Raw genomic sequence first — 17335 nt, forward strand, 5'->3', positions numbered from 1 at the left:
CGACGGAGATGCGATTTGTTTCTGTCTCGTATCTCCGTCCCCACTGCGACCTACCATCGTGGAGTTGGTGGCCTTTCCTGGAGACCGACCTGGTGCTCCAAGCCGTGGGAGTCTGCGGGACTTTAACATCGCAGAGCTTGCGATCCCTTTGCTGGGATCGAAGTTCCAATTGCGGGGCCTGAGGACTTTAACAGCGTGAACCCCGTGGTCTCTGGTAAGAAGAGGCCAACTCAGGAGCTCCATGCCGCGGAGAGAGTTTCAACCGCCCCAACGCGGGAGTTTCGATCACCCTGACGGGGGCTTCGATCGTCTGCTGCGGGGGCTTTGATCTGCGGATGGTTCGACAGCCCCGACCGCGGGAGAACAAGAACAAGAGCAAGCAGATTGAACTTCATCGCCTTCCATCACAGTGAGGAATGTGATGGATGTTTATGTTGACTTTTATGTGGCTGTGTGTCTTGTTGCTTTTCACTTAGTATGGCTGTATGGTAACTCAAATGTCACTGTATCTTAATTGGTACATGTGACAATAACCTGACTTTGAAAGCTTGAAACTATTCTGGGGAATACTGGATTACTTAAATGGTGCATTGGTACTGGGAGAAATATCAGGACTTTAACTCATTGATTTACAAGGCAACACCATTAACAACTGAGCAAAATGTTCAAGCCACACTTTAATTCAAAGGGATGGCAAGTTCAGAAGAAAACTAAGCTGCAGGTTTCAGTCTTCACTGCCTGGAGTGTGATCTGGTGGAACACGTAACCCACTCTTAATTCCCACCAATATGCAATCCATTAAAAAATCAGATGGGGATTAAGGTCCAGGGATCTGCTCTGCACAAACACAGCCAACAGGGCAAAGACTAAAATTTAATCCCATATACAAAGTGTATGTAGTAATCCTTTAGCCTATTCAACAATGTATTTGTTTCTATCCCTAAACTTACCATGAATATTAATTCCCTCATTGTCCTAGCACTTGTATAGAATTTTTAATTTCTCACTGCGACTGTACTTTGTGTTAAGTCCAGCTACTCATTCTCCGGCTAGAAATATTTCTCCCTATTTGCTCGAATAAGACCTCTCATTATTTCGATCATTTCTATCAGATGCACACTCAGTCCAACTAACCACTCGACTTTGCCCAGTAATCCCATGGGATTTGTGGGATGGATTTGTCTGAGAATATAGAGATACATGTTCAAAACCAAAATCCTACCAAATTTTACATCCTTCGCAAATTACAGTGCAAAACCACAGCATTAAAAAAAACAAAAAAACAGGTATCTCTTTCTTAGCAAGTGCACTTGTTATGACATATTTATTATCCAAAGTCTTTTTTTTTACACAAGGATACAGAACCAGTTATTATTGTACAGCAAATTAAGCTTTGGAAAACATTAAATGGTCTTTTGTTTAAACAGTCGCATCTTAGTGAAAATCTTCTTCACTGTATGGTAGATTTGTATCAGTTTATAGATTACAAAGTTGCATGTAAGTATCAATCAAAATGTCCAACATGAACCATTCTGGTAGCATGGCAGTATAATGCAAATTATAGTGATTCCTATTATTATTATTTTCAATCAGTTAATTTTAGCCAGTTAAGCAATGGTAGAACGCAGAAAGTGACTGCACGTAAGCTTATAAACCAATGCAGCAGGGGAGATGGCTAGGATTCATAATGTGGACAATAACAGCAATGTCCCTTGTCTGACATCTCTTTGTTTGCTTTTACTTTTAATTAACCTATTGAGATCACAACAGAACATAAGTAAATTATCCATCACAGTCTCCTTCACGAGGCATTTCCAAACTGTAATCAGGTGTTGTTTTCCAGGTGTTGTAATCAGGTGTTGAAATGGTAAATCATGAAGTGGGGGTAAATAGAATTAGATTGTTTGCTCGGAATTAATTCAGACATAACAGAGATATCGTACAGTGTTAACAAAATAGAGCTGAGAGGAACAGAAAGAGCTATGTTTGGTGATTGGGTGACATCAGTTTAGCTAACGACGGGCAATATATTTGCTGTACTTCAAATGGCCTCAGGGAGGCAAAGGAAGTCAGGGTCTCGGCACTCGAGCGCTATCCAGTGACTCTCCTGTGAAATGCACTTGTGAGAATTTCACCGGCATTGCCTTCAGCACTGAGTAACTTGTAACATTTACTTTCATTCACACATGGCTACCTATGAGGTGCCGTTGGACTGTTAGCATAGTAGTTAACCCGACCCCTCAGTCACCTCTGTGCCTACAGGGAAATGACAGGAGATATCTTACTTCAATATCATCGAAGATAGACAAAATGCTGGAGGAACTCAGTGGGAGAGAAAAGGAATGGGTGACTTTTCGGATTGAGACTCTTCTTCAGACTGGGAGTCAGGGGAGAAGGGAGACTAGAGATATGGAAGGGTGAGGTGTGAAAATGACAGATCAAAGCAGAGCTGAGGAGCAGGAGGAATCAGAGAGGGGGAGCAGCGAGAGAGGGTGTTGCAGAACTCTCGTCGGAGAGAGGAGGAGAACCTCTTCAAAGTATCATCACCCTGCTTAGACCTTCCCCAAAGTACAACCCCTCTCTCATTTGCTCTGCATCTCAACCATACAATCTATGATTACAACTTTAAATACTAAACTCCTCACTAAAAATAACGCAATCTTACTTAAATAAGTACAATGAGCTTAAATAACTAATCCATTCTCCTTTCAGAATCATATAATTGGCAATTTTGTGGAATCTATATATTTTAGAATGAAAGCTATTTACACTCTATACAAGAATCACAAAATTCATTTGAGCATAAAAAATTAACATCTTTTAAAACTCTTATAATATTGTAATGTACACAGGTAGAATATTTTAATTTATAATATATATAAGGTGGTATAACTACATTTCAAATGAGCTGTAATGTCTTCCATAATGTAATAAAAAAGAACAGTAGATGCTGGTTGATACCAAAAATAGACACAAAATGCTGGAGTAAATCATCAAGTCAGGCGGCATCGCTAGAGAAAATGAACGTGATTTTTTGGGTCTTCAGATTGTAGAAGGATCTCGATTCAAAACGTCATCTATTCATTTTCTCCAGAGATGCTGCCTGGCCCACTCCATTTTGTGTCCAGTAATGTCTTCTACATGTGAATTGACAAGGGGTCTGTTAATCAGTATAAGATATTGGGGGGAGGGGGGGAATCAATGTCATTGGTCTATATTAGTAATGTGGCATGGGTTGAATGAAAAGACAATTAAACTGGACTGCCAATTTGTTACTGGCGGCAGAATCACAATTCACCCCTACTACCCCATACTGAGTTTGTACAATCAGGGCTGGTTGTACTCTTCATTTAGTTACAAATTTCATTTAGTTACAAATTTCAATTAGTTACAAATTTCAGCCAAATAGTTGAGTGGGTGCAAAGATTGAAAATTGGTAACAGTGGTGTCAATTTAGGCTGAAGATAGACACAAAAAGCTAAAGCAACTCAGCGGGTCAGACAGCATCTCTGAAACCCGAAACATCACCGATTCCTTTTCTCCGGAGATGCTGTTTGACCCGCTGAGTTGCTCCAGCTTTTTGTGCCTATCTTTGGTTTGAACCAGCATCTGCAGTTCCTACCAACACAGTAAATTTAGGCTACTCTTTCATAATGGCACAAGGTAAAGGCTCTACAACAAATCATTTGCTAACTCCTTAGTGAAGAACTGAAAATGTCTCAAGGCAGAAGGAACACAATTGAGAAGAGCTACATTACTTTTATCAATTATGTTTTGGAGATCACACTGTCCACCATTTTTCACTTTCACATGCCCAATAAACCAAATAGCAATGCCAATAATAATTGGATCAGCATATTAATCTAGTTTAGTTTAGTTTAGTTTAGTTTAGTTTAGATTAGTTTAGTTTAGTTTAGAGATACAGCATGGAAACAAGCCTTTTGGCCCACCGAGTCAGCACATAGAACTTCAAACACTAGTTCTATGTTATCCCACTTTCTCCTCCACTGCACATTAGGGACAGTTTCAGAGACAAATTAACCTACAAACCCGACGTCTTTGGGAGGTGGGAGGAAACCGGAGCACCCGGAGGAAACCCACATGGTCAGAGGGAGAACGTAAAACTCCACACACTTAGCACCCGAGGACAGGCTGGAACTGGTTCTCTGGCGCTGTGAGGCAGCAGCTCTACCTTCTGTACCACTGTGCTGCCCTTATACTGGATTCCCCACAGATGAGGAAATGAATATCTGTGAAATACCTGAATCTAGAAATTCCTCCTTGAATTGCAGTGTTACTTTGGTGCTGCAACTCCACCAACCTCAATGAGATTTGAATTTCAGAGACTATTTACCATGTGCCCTCAATACTATACAATGTGCAGTATTGACTTGGGATGAATTTTCTGGGTAATAGTGCCCTAAGTACAAGTTAACAATTTTAAAAAAATAGTATGCTTGCAAGACCATTCTTTGCTCACAGGGTCATGTATTAGCACGCAAGGATTATAATATACAAATAGTAGAATAACTTAACAGAGAGACCTGACTGGAATGCAGCCTTTTTATAACTACCCGTTGAATTACAATGGTCAATGATAATGGATGTGTGTTGAGGTTCAAAGTAAAATTACATCACAGGACAGGGTAGCAGTACAAAATCTTGTTAAAAAAGATTTAAAATAATCTTTTAAAAAACAAGATTTTAAAGAAAGGGATTTCAAGTAGGCCATTTCATTCATTAAGGTGGAACTTCTGAAGCACAGGCTGGTCAAATAATAAGCTCCTGATGTGATACTGCCACAGTTTGATCCCCATCCACCTCTGCTGAACTCCATCCATCCTCACTTCCAAAATAAACTTTCAAGACATGTCCTTGTGTATTTCTTGATTTCCCTTTCTCGTACTTCGGTGCTCTAAACAAAAACGAGGTGGGAAGGTGACCTCTCGTTGGTCTTGGGTGTCACGGTGTAGTGGGGAATTGATTTGCCCTTGGGTGCTTGTGTTGACTTTGGCTGTTAAATTTACCTTTTATTCCACAATAACAGATCACACGCACACACAAACGTAGAAGCTGAAAGTTACACCCTGAAGAGCTACCGAATATAGATAACGTTTTGAGTCTTAAAACGTAAAAATAATGGATCAGAAATAAAATATCCTTAAAAATAAACCATAGTTTGATGTATGAATTGAGTGGTCAAAGAACATTACATTAAAAAATCTTATGGAAATAACATAAATATAAACAGACAAACTTTTTTTCTTTTTAAACAGCAAAATTCTTAACACCAAATATATTCAAAAGGTTAAAAAACAAGACTTGAAACAAAAGGATATCAAGATGCATTTTAAATACTCCACAGTAGCAGTTCCACATAAAAAGGACTGAGGAAGTAGTGTAGTATTGCATTGATTTGGCACAGAAATGTTTTGATTGATGGAAAGATACAGCATAGCAACAGGCCCTTCGGCCCAACAAGCCCATACCAACTACCGATTGCCCATTCACACTAGTTATTGCACTTTCACATCCTCTCCTTACACACTCGAGGCAATTTAGTCAATCGACCTATAGTGAAAATAATAATGCAATCTCCAGTAGAAATAATTAATTTTGTATAAAAGACCCCTCCATCTACCAATATATATATTTTCTATGAGATTAAGTTTGTCTTTGTGTTCCCATTGCTGATTTCTTCCTTATGAGAACTCACAATTCCCTTTAAAGATTCAATTCACCAACTAAATTCAGCTCCATAATTTTGATTGAGTGTTCACCTAAATATATTTTTACCAAACTAATTTCATGGCTAAATATACAGAAAAACTTTGTATAATTTAAATTCATGTTTCAAAAGGTAAGAAAGTTATATATTAAATAAACAATTACCACAATCCAGGTCTTGCACTACTGAAACAGAGAAGTGTGCATCCCAGTAAACTCTGAGGAAATGATTAATTGGGAATAATGTGTTCAACTGGAAGATGTGTGTCTTCACAAGTGCCTCATGTCGTTCCACTGCTTTTGAAACAGATGTCATGTTGATTTACTTTAAACTTTAGAGATACAGAGTGGAAACAGCCCCTTTGGCCCACCGAGTCCACACCGACCAGCGATCACTCTGTACACCAGCACGATGTTGCACACTAGGGACAATTTGCATTTACAGAAGCCAATTAACCTACAAACCTGCACGTTTTTGGAAATATGGGAGGAAACCGGGGCACCCGGAGAAACCCACGTGGTCACGGGGAGAACGTACAAACTCCGCACAGGCAGCACCCATAGTCGGGATCATACCCAAGTCTCTGGCGCTGTAAGGCTGCAACTCTACCGCTGCGTCACCGTGCCACCCTTTGATATATAAGAGAAATCTGTACAAGCTGTGTGTGTTAAATGAAACTCGCTGGAATTTATGATACTTTCAGTAAGAGGTGCTTGATGTGTGAGGAAGGTTGCCCCTTCTGACGCTCAGTCTGCTTTCTATGGAGGAGCGGGTGATGGTTTCATTTCCAAGCCAGAATCCAGATCCTGTTGGCATGTGGAGGCCTGGAGTTTCCAGTTGACGAGGGGCATGCTGGGCCACAGGTGGCGTTGGTACTGTTCACATTTCAGAATGAGATCCTTCACGGAAGTGTTGCTTCGGATCCATTCTCGCATAGAACTGGCAGGCGCCGTCGGTGGTATGAAAAGGCTTTGGGTCTTTTGTAGCTTCATGCTGGACTGCAGCCTGAAACAGAGGGGAGCAGGCAAAATGAGGAGAAGGCAATCGTTTAAACTGAAAGATATTTCTTAAAGATATTTTAAAAAGAACATTTAAAAAGAACATTTGAAAAAAGATACTTTAAAAGATCTTTAAAGATATTTCAACTAAAAATTATTTAAAGATATTTCACGCAGGAGCGTACGATACGATACAATACGATAGAACTTTATTCATCCCAGGAGGGAAATTGACCTGCCAACAGTCATAAAACACAAGATACGTGAAACATGAAATTAAAGGGACGAGTGGAAAGGATTGGGGATGTGCAAAGATTGGGGCGGGGGGGATGGGAGTCAGTCTACCCCAAGACAGAAGGGGGAGTTGTACAGTTTGATAGCCATAGGGAATAACGATCTCCTGTGGCGTTCTGTACTGTATCTTGGTGGAACCAGTTTGTTGCTGATGGTACTCCTCAGGTTGACCAGTGTGTCATGGAGGGGGTGAGCTGTATTGTCCAAGATGCTCTGCAGCTTGAAGAGCATCCTCCCCTCCAAGACCACCTCCCATGAATACAACTCCACCCCCAGGATGGAACCAGCCTACCCGATGCCCCACCCTATATATTGTTGATGGGATGGAACATTTAAAGGTGCAACTTCCCCCAACACAGCTCGATGGTGGAGCACACCCCTCAGTGAAATCCTTTCTCATGCAGGTTAAACAGTTCCAGGATTGATCTCAAATGATACGTTAGCTGATGGGACTAAAAGGGCTGTTTCTTCGTGGGCCTTATAATTGGCTCAACAGATGCCTTGACATGGATGCTAAGTGAAAACTACCACAAATGGGCTTGTGGTCCAACAAAGAATGTGTCAAACAGTGAGCAAAAAATGCGCAAAGTGCTGGAGTAACTCAGCAGGTCAGGCAGCATTTCTGGAGTATTACAGTCTGAAGTTGGGTCCCAATCTGAAACATCACTCATCCTTTTTCTCCAGTGATGCTGCCTGACCCACTGAATAATTCCAGCATTTTGTGTCTATCTCTGGAGAACATGTATAGGTGATATTTCAGTTTGAAGAAGAGTCCCGATCCAAAATGCACTTATCCACATTCTCTGGAGATGTTGCCTTCCTCGCTAAGCTACTCCAGCACTTTATATCTTTTGTTTTTGTAAATCAGCATCTACAGTTCCTTATTTCTCCACAATGAGCAAAGCAGAAATCATATTAAAGATGAACACAAAACAGGGCCGGTAACAGATCATCTCAGGAAGGGTGGAGTCCACAATGGCCCGTTGTTGACTGACCCTTCCTGAGGTCATCTGTTGTCATCTGAAAGGTTCTGACCCAAAACATCACAGATTCCTTCTCTCCAGAGATGCTGCTTGACCCACTGAGTTACTCCCACATTTGTGTCTATCTTCGGTATAAACCAGCATCTGCAGTTCCTTCCTACACTGAAAGCATATTAAATTAGCCACTGTACCAAGCACGTTGCAATGACTAACAGGATTGTGTAAGGGAAATAATTAGAAGGGTATAAAGTGCGATCCCACCCAAGGTAGCACTATAACTGGCTTTGGCTTCCTGTGAGATGCAGGCAATCAAATATTTAACACAAATTATCACTGCTTTTGAATAAGAAAGGGCTCTTAGAATGTAAGATGTTCTATCCCGGTCCTCTCTGCAACGTTGTGTCCTTCTGTGTATTAACCAGCATCTGCAGTTCCTTGTTTCTTTACCTTGTGGAAAGATGATGTCCCAATTTTGCCTTGGCATTCGTGACAAAGTACCACAAGACATTAGTGACCTGGTCTTTCATCCAATCAATGTCTTCTGGGAGATCAGGCAACCATTCCAGGATTCTATCAAAGGTGAAGTAGACAAGATAAATTAAATTCCCACGGACACATCATCAGTATTTTAAATATTGACAGAGTGAATATTCCGTATGTAGTCCTGCAACTCACTGCTCACAAGCACAGTGGAAGCACCTTCACAAGAAGGGCTGCAGTGTTTCAGTATGGAAGCTCGCCACCGCCATCTTAAGGACAATTAAGGATAGGCAGCAAAACCTGCCCTTGCCAGCTGCACCCAAATCCAGAGGAATAAATGAATAAATACTGTTAAAAATTACAACATTATTAGGCCGGAGCTAGGGAGAATGAATTGAGAGCAGCTGTTATTTGTTAAATTCACATCTGACACATTGGAATCATTTAGTCCAGCTAATCAAGTTCAGGAATGGCATATTCATTAGGTCATTTCCAAATATGGGTGGAGAAATGGCAGATGGAGTTCAATCCAGCCCAGCATGAAGTGTTGCGCTTTAGGAGGTCAAATGTAAGGGGAAAGTGTTCAGTTAATGGCAGGATCTTGGGGTGCAAGCCCACAGTCCTATGAAAGTAACAACATAAGTAGAACATATATATAACATATAACATATAACAACTACAGCATGGAAACAGGCCTGTCCGGCCCTACCAGTCCACGCCGACCATTCTCCCTGACCTAGTCTCATCTACCTGCACTCAGACCATAACCCTCCAATCCCCTCCTATCCATATACCTATCCAATTTACTCTTAAATAATAAAATCGAGCCAGCCTCCACCACTTCCACCGGAAGCCCATTCCATACAGCCACAACCCTCTGAGTAAAGAAGTTCCCCCTCATGTTACCCCTAAACCTTTGTCCCTCAATTCTGAAGCTATGTCCCCTTGTTGTAAGAAAGAGTAGAAATAATCTTTTTGCCAGAGTAGAAATGTCAAATACTTGAGGACATAGCTTTAAGGTGAGAGGGGGAAAGTTTAAAGGAAATGCATGGGGCTGTTTTTTTTACTGAGAGTGGTAGGTACTTGATATTTTCTATCAGAGATGGCAGTGGAAGCAGATGTGGCAATTAAGAGGATTTTAAATTGGCACATGGATTTGCAGGAAATAGAGGGATATGAATCACATGCAAGGAGTATGAGATCAATTTGGCATCACGTTCAGCATACATATCGTGGATCAAATGGGCTGTTCCTGTGTAGTACTGTTCTTTATTTTAACTGGACATCAATGGTGATCTACATGGAGAATGTGTTGGATAAGGGCCAAACAAATCTTTACTGCCCATTCCAAATGGAAAAACGTCACCTATCCATGTTCTCCAGAGATGCTGCCTGACCTGCTGAGTTACTCCAGCACTTTGTGTCTTTTATTTTTGTAAACCAGCATCTGCAGTTCCTTGTGTCTAAGCCTTTGGCAACATCTCAGGAGCAGGATAGTCCTCATGAGCCCAGTGAGCAGCAGAAATTCAAACATACCTTACAGTGAATGAAACTGCTGATTCCAGGGGCAAGGTATATGGCAGCATCATGGCAGAGACTAAGCGGACAGGCAGCAGGTTTGAAAAGATGGTGTGCAAGCTCCTTTTTTCAGCGCACGCTTCAATTAGTGCTGAGGGAAAAGAACAGTGGTACAGAAAAAAATCAAATCACCTTGCAATCAAAATACATCATCATATAGACACATAGACACAAAATGCCACAGTAACTCAGCGGGTCAGGCAACATCTCTGGAGAGAAGGAATGGGTGACGTTTCGGGTCAAGACCCTTCTTCAGACTGATCTGATTCTTCAGTCTGAAGAAGGGTCTCGATCCAAAACGTCACCCATTCCTTCTCTCCAGAGATGCTGCCTGACCCGCTGAGTTACTCCAGCATTTTGTGTCCATCTTATATACATACACACATATACACACACTAAGCTTTTTTTTGTTTATTATATTGTTTACAGAGCACTACATATGTTTACATATTCTGTTGTGCTGCTGCAAATAAGAATTTCATTGTTTTGTCCGGGACATATGACAATAAAACATTCTGGACTCTTGATTTATGCTTTAATGAAATCATCTGCAGTGGTTTCAGAATTTAGGAATGAGCGAAATCTGATCATTTTTAATTAGCCCCCAGTGAATGCACAATTTAATTGTGTCTCAATAGGGAATAAATTTACAGTCTTTTATTAAAAGACGAGACTTTAGAGATACAGCGCTGAAATAGGCCCTTGGGCCCACTGAGTCCGCATCGACCAACGATCACCCCGTACACTAGCACTATCGTACACACTAGGGACAATTGACATATTTTACCGAAGCCAATTAACCTGCATGTCTTTGGAGTGTGGGAGGAAACCGGAGCTCCCAGAGAAGACTCACGCGGTCCCGGGGAGAACGTACAAGCTCCGCACAGACAGCACCCATTATCAGGATCAAACCAGGGTTTCTGGTGCTGTAAGGCATCAATTCTACCGCTGCGCCACTGTGCCCCCCCCAAGGTCAAAGAATGGCCTATTGGCCTTGGCTACTGGAAGAGTCAAATCCGTTCTACTGGCAACGAAGCTAATGGCAACGTGGTTGTGCAACAGTTAGTGCTGCTGCCTCCAAACTACAATGACCTGTGTTCGATCTTCACCTTTGGGTGGTTTGTGCATGGACTTTGTGACGTTCTCCCAGCCAGCTTCACTTGGTACTTCAGTTTCCACCCCTCCCCCCCCATCCCCAGCCCGCATCCCAAAGATAGACTGGTAGGTTAACTAACTACAATGAGTCACTTGTGTAGGGAAGAGCTGCAGACACTAGTTTATACTGAAGCTAGTTGCACCTGTTAGACCATTCAATCCGGTCACGCTGAACGATGCTCACCTTGGTGAAGCCGTGGCGACAGATGCTCCAGAATCTCGTCATTATTCTTGTTCAAACCACCCATGACTCCCATTTGATTTGTCTCTGCTGATTCCATTCCTGCTTCTTCCTCTTCATCATCTTCATCATGATCGTCCTGTGGGACCAGCTGAGCAGGGCTGTACAAAGGCTGTGGCCGGTTCAACAAAGCTGCACAATGGAGGCAAAAAAATAAATACGTTAAAAAAACAAACAATTCTCAATATCATTGAATTGGATGATGGTATGGGGAGTGATTCTGTTGAATTACACCCCATACCCACTAGTAAGTTTCCCAATGATGCAAAGGCAATGTGGGCTGTCAAAAAGGTACAAAACAGCTGCCGGGATAGACAATAGACAATAGGTGCAGGAGGAGGCCATTCAGCCCTTCGAGCCAGCACCGCCATTCAATGTGATCATGGCTGATCATTCTCAATCAGTACCCCGTTCCTGCCTTCTCCCCATACCCCATGACTCCGCTATCCTTAAGAGCTCTATCTAGCTCTCTCTTGAATGCATTCAGAGAATTGGCCTCCACTGCCTTCTGAGGCAGAGAATTCCACAGATTCACAACTCTCTGACTGAAAAAGTTTTTCCTCATCTCAGTTCTAAATGGCCTACCCCTTATTCTTAAACTGTGGCCCCTTGTTCTGGACTCCCCCAACATTGGGAACATGTTTCCTGCCTCTGCATAGACAAACTTCATGAATGGGCGAAACCATCACAAAATGGAAAAATGTAAGGTAGACAAAATAGAAATAAGGATACGAATCATATGCAGGCAGAGGAGATTAGTTTAACCTGGCATCGTGTGCAGCACAGATTGTGGGGAGAAGGGGCAGTTTCTGTGCTGTGCTCCTCTGAGTTCTATGTTCTAAATGGTGACAGGTTGGCAGGTATGTTGAGAGGAAGCTGGATACCCTTGTACAGGAATGCTTGAGGGTTAACGTGCAGGTAAAGCAAGCAACTAGGAAAGAGAGTGGTACGTTGGCCTTTATGACAAGAGGTTTTGAGTTCAAGAGTGGTGATGTCTCAGGGAGTCATGGGGAACTGCACATACTGGTTTACCAAAAACACACAAGGTTACTTAGCGGGTCAGGCAGCATCTCTGGAGAACATGAATAGGTGACATTTCGTGTTGGAACCCTTCTTCCCTACCCGAAACGTTACTTATCCATGTTTGAGGGATCTGGTTATTTCAGTTATTTATAACCCGCCATTCTTCTCTTTCTCAAAAATAAGGTTTAAGCATGTGGAGATGTCCGGGTCATAGGTCTATCATCAATAACACAATGTGGTTGATCTAATAGGAAGTAGGTTAAGAAGGTAAAAGTAGCCACTACCCAACATTCCACCATCACCACCCATCCCTTTCAGCCCAAGGTGAATGCTACCTTTCTGTAATGATGCCCTGGGTGGCACAGTGGAGTAGAGGTAGAGTTGCTGCCTTACAATGGCAGAGATCCAGGTTCGATCCTGACTACGGGAGCTGTTCTGAACGGAGTATGTACGTTCTCTGTATGACTGATCATAGATTTTTTTTTTAGATTTAGAGATACAGCGCAGAAACAGGCCCTTCGGCCCACCGGGTCCACGCCGCCCAGTGATCCCCGCACATTAACACTATCCTACACCCACTAGGGCCAAATTTTTTACATCTGCCCAGCCAATTAACCTACAAACCTGTACATCTTTGGAGTGTGGGAGGAAACCGAAGATCTCGGAGAAAACCGACGCAGGTCACGGGGAGAACGTACAAACTCTGTACAGTGCAGCACCCGTAGTCAGGATCGAACCTGAGTCTCCGGCGCTGCATTCGCTGTACGGCAGCAACTCTACCGCTGCGCCACCATGCCGCCGACTGCGTGGCTTTTCTCCAAGGGTTCCGGTTTCTTCCCACATTCCAAAGATGTGGAGGTTTGTAGGTTGATTGGCTCCCGTAAAATGTCTGTCAGTGTGTAGGATGCAAAGCTGGGATTACAGAACTAGTGATCATTGGTAGGTGTGGACTCGGTAGGCCGAAGGGCCTATTTCCACACTGTATCTCTTTCTCTCTCTTGAATAAGGAGCCAATTATGAACAGTCTTCAACAACAAGACTAAATTGGGTCACTCCACAGTAAGGCCATCAGCCAAAAAACAAGTTTATATGATATAATTTCCTAATTTGTATATGTTATCCTGGAGGTCAACAACTAAAGGAAACTTTTCATATCCCTTTGCAAGTCAAAAACTTAAGCATATCATTTGATTATTCCTTGTTTTAACTCTTAATTAGGTGTGACTATTGCGAGGGTAACTGATGCACAGAGTCTCTTGCCCAGAGTAGGGGAATCGAGAATCAGAGGGCAGAGGTGTAAGTTGAAGGGGGAAAGACTTTATAGGAATCTGAGGAGTAACTTTTTCACACAAAGGATGGTGGGTATATGGAACCAGCTGCCAGAGGAGGTAGTTGAGACAGGGACTATCGCAACATTTAAGATGCAATTATAGACAATAGACAATAGGTGCAGGAGGAGGCCATTCGGCCCTTTGAGCCAGCACCGCCATTCAATGTGATCATGGCTGATCATTCTCAATCAGTACCCTGTTCCTGCCTTCTCCCCATACCCCCTGTGTAGACAGGTACATGGATAGGACAGGTTTAGAGGGATATGGGTCAAATGCAGACAGGTGGGACTAGTGGAGATGGGACCAACTGGTCAGTGTGGGCAAGTTGGGGGGCTTGCTTATGACTCTATGATAACTGCAAAAATTAAGAGGGCTTCCAATGATAGAATTACCGTCCATCCCTCCCAGCCCAAGGAGGATTCTACCCATACTTTGATAGTCTGAATAAGAAGCCGATTACAAATGGTCTTCGACAACAAGACCAAGTTAGGTCACTCCACAATGAACACGATTGAAACCATGTAATACCTTATAGCCTGGGCACATTGTCCAGAGAAATGTAGGCATGGTATATTTGAAAATTCATCTGGTAATAATTTATGTAATCCGAAAACGACAAAAACCATGTACTGATAGTGCCTGTACTCGAAGGTGAGAAATCCCTTCATCAATGTAACAAGCGTATTGTGACCAAAGCAAGCATATGATACTTCATCCACATCTTACATATGTCTAACTAAATCAAGAGGATAACCCATATATTTATGCATGGAGTGAAAAAGATTGCAAAATTCAACATATCTATTGACTTTCCTACATGTTTTTATTCACAAAATGCTGGAGTAACTCAGCAGGTCAGGCAGCATCTCAGGAGAGAAGGAATGGGTGACGTTTCGGGTCGAGACCCTTCTTCAGACTGATGTCAGGGGGGCGGGACAAAGGAAGGATATAGGTGGAGACAGGAAGATAGAGGGAGATCTGGGAGGGGGAGGGGGAGGGGAAGAGAGGGACAGAGGAACTGCCCCTCATCCCTCTATCTTCCTGTCTATTACCTACTAAACTGAATACATTAGCCTACATTTCTCTGGACAATGTGCCCAGGTTAAAAAGTGGAGGAATCGTGCTCTTTGAGATGGGGGTGAAGAATGGTCAGATGGATTTGATGCCTACGCCCGGGACTGTTTGCGATGAGGTAATATCGGTGCAGATCACACGACAGAGAGCATTGCTATTGTACAGTGCTGGAGCTTCAATTAGGGAGACTTTCGAGACACTCCCAGAGACAGGCGGCAAAGTGGATCATGCTACGTCTGTTGCCGCTTTGAAGAAGCATTAAGTGGTGCAAACAAATGCACATTTCAACGACATGTTGGGGAAGATAACAAAAATGGCAGAATAGATGAGCATGTTTGTATTTAGTGGTGTGTGGATGTGCATTTATTATAATCGGATTGAGGCAGAGATCTGACAGGGGTGACTATTCTTTAACATCTGTATTGGGAAAATCTGGCTGGACCAGGAATATAAATCAGCCATCAGCATTTACCAGGTCTTCAACACATCAAAACCTTACAACAGATAACACCAGAGAGCTCAAAAGATCTCTCTGCTCCGATTGCCTGTGAAGACTGTTTTACTATCCCTATAATCTCTTAAAAAAAATAGATTATACAATCTTTTTTAAGGGAAAAGTTAGGTAATTCAATGTCTCTATTTCAGATTAAAGGAATCGAATCCTTGATTCAGGGCAAGGGAATGAAAAAATTTATATCATCAATGTATAAACTACTACAGATATCTAGTCCAAAGATAGGAATTCATAAAGCAAGACAAAGATGGGAAACAGATCTTAATATTATTATTGATGAACCAAGTTGGGAAAGACTGTGTTTAGATAGTATGAAAAATACTATTAATGTGAGATACAGCTTAGTACAGTATAATTTTTTGCAGCAACTATATTTAACCCCGGAAAAATTAAATAAATTTAAACCAAACTCATCTGAAAGGTGTTTTAGATGCAACCAAGACGTGGGCACTTTTAGACACTCTACATGGGCATGTCAGAAGGTAATTCCTTTTTGGCAAGACCTAAAAAAGTTTTTAGATCAATTGATGAATAAGATCATACCAATGGATTCAAGGTTGTTTTTGCTAGGAGATACAAAAGGAATAATATCAAAGCTAAGTTTGGATAAACATCAGGAAAGATTTCTCAAAATATCATTAGCAGTAGCAAAAAAATGTGTTGCGGTCACATGGAAAGAACAAAATGAAATAAGATTTGAAAGATGGCATGCAGAAATGCGGAGTTGTATCCCATTAGAAAAAGCAACGTATAATCTGAGAAATGGATATGACTTCTTTTTGAAGGTGTGGAACCCATTCATGGCAAAGCTAGGATTAAGAATAGGAAGTAGTTAAATTCAGGATTGCTTTGATACCTAACAAGAATTTAAAAAGAAATTACTCGGAAGTGACTCCCTCGGGACTCCAGGTTTTTCTTTTTCTTTCTTTCTTCTGCTTTTTCTTTTTCCTTCTTTTGAACTGGGGGGTGGGGGGGTGGGTGGGGGGGAGGGGAGAAAATACAGAACAATACGGGTATAATCGAAGTTATAGGTCAGTGACTATTGTTTACTAAGGAATGTAAAATGTATAACGTATGGGTTCTGTTAAAACTTAAATAAAATATTTTTAAAAAAAAATTTTTTTTAAATAGTTGATTTCTCAATATAGACACAAAGTGCTGGAGTAACTCAGCGGGACAGGCAGCATCTCTGGAGAGAAGGAATGGGTGACGTTTCAGGTCGAGACCCTTCTTCCCTCCAGAGAAGCTACCTATCCTGCTGAGTTACTCCACCACTTTGAGTCTATCTGCAGTTTAAACCAGCCTCCACAGTTCCTTCCTACACAGTTAATTTCTCAAGTTTGTTCAGATTCACTAAAACTACCGTCCTGTAAGGCATGTGTTACCTAACATTTACATCTGCTTCTAAAAGTTAAATCCAATTTTACCGAACGCCACTGTAATGGGTTTAAAGTAGACACCCATTATACAAGTACCAGACATACAGTAATTGCACACTTAGAGAGTACAGTTGGTAAGCAATAGTCCATACGCACCGTTCCTCTTGAGAAAGTCAAGGGCATCACTGTATCCCTGCTTACACATATCCCGCATCACCTGCCAAACACATTAAAACATACCGAATTTAATAATTGATGCTAACATCAGGCAGTTCAAGTAACTATGTACATGGATGTTTACATAATTTCATGGTATTGAGTAAGCATATCATGCAACATGAATTGGACAGCAGCTAAAATCTAGTGAAAGCATCTTTGGTGCATGGAGATCTAATAAAGAAAGTAGAAGAAACTCTACTGCCTGTCTGTCCATCCATCTTAGTTCAATTTTACGATCAAAGTTAAAACCAAATGCATCTGGTCTAGGCATCACGTACTCATCTGCTGAGGAGACTCGGGTCCTTTGGAGTGCAGGGGGCACTCCTAAGGACCTTCTA

The 17335-nt window shown here is 41.8% G+C and overlaps 1 protein-coding gene across 2 annotated transcripts in view; it reads right to left on the minus strand.

The window, feature by feature from the left end:
- Window positions 1–1225: 1225 nt before the first annotated feature.
- Window positions 1226–17335, minus strand: part of pnpla2 (patatin-like phospholipase domain containing 2) — a 56513-nt gene continuing 40403 nt past the window's right edge. For both annotated transcript variants that reach the window (XM_078415141.1, XM_078415140.1), the window contains 5 exons: window positions 16935–16995; window positions 11401–11589; window positions 10020–10152; window positions 8451–8573; window positions 1226–6733 (listed from right to left, as the gene is read on the minus strand). In XM_078415141.1, coding sequence (XP_078271267.1) covers window positions 6487–6733; window positions 8451–8573; window positions 10020–10152; window positions 11401–11589; window positions 16935–16995 — 753 coding nt within the window. In that variant the 3' untranslated portion in view covers window positions 1226–6486. The remainder of the gene's footprint in view (window positions 6734–8450; window positions 8574–10019; window positions 10153–11400; window positions 11590–16934; window positions 16996–17335) is intronic.

Source organism: Rhinoraja longicauda, chromosome 18, assembly GCF_053455715.1.
Source record: "Rhinoraja longicauda isolate Sanriku21f chromosome 18, sRhiLon1.1, whole genome shotgun sequence".
In the NCBI taxonomy this organism is placed as follows: domain Eukaryota; kingdom Metazoa; phylum Chordata; class Chondrichthyes; order Rajiformes; family Arhynchobatidae; genus Rhinoraja; species Rhinoraja longicauda.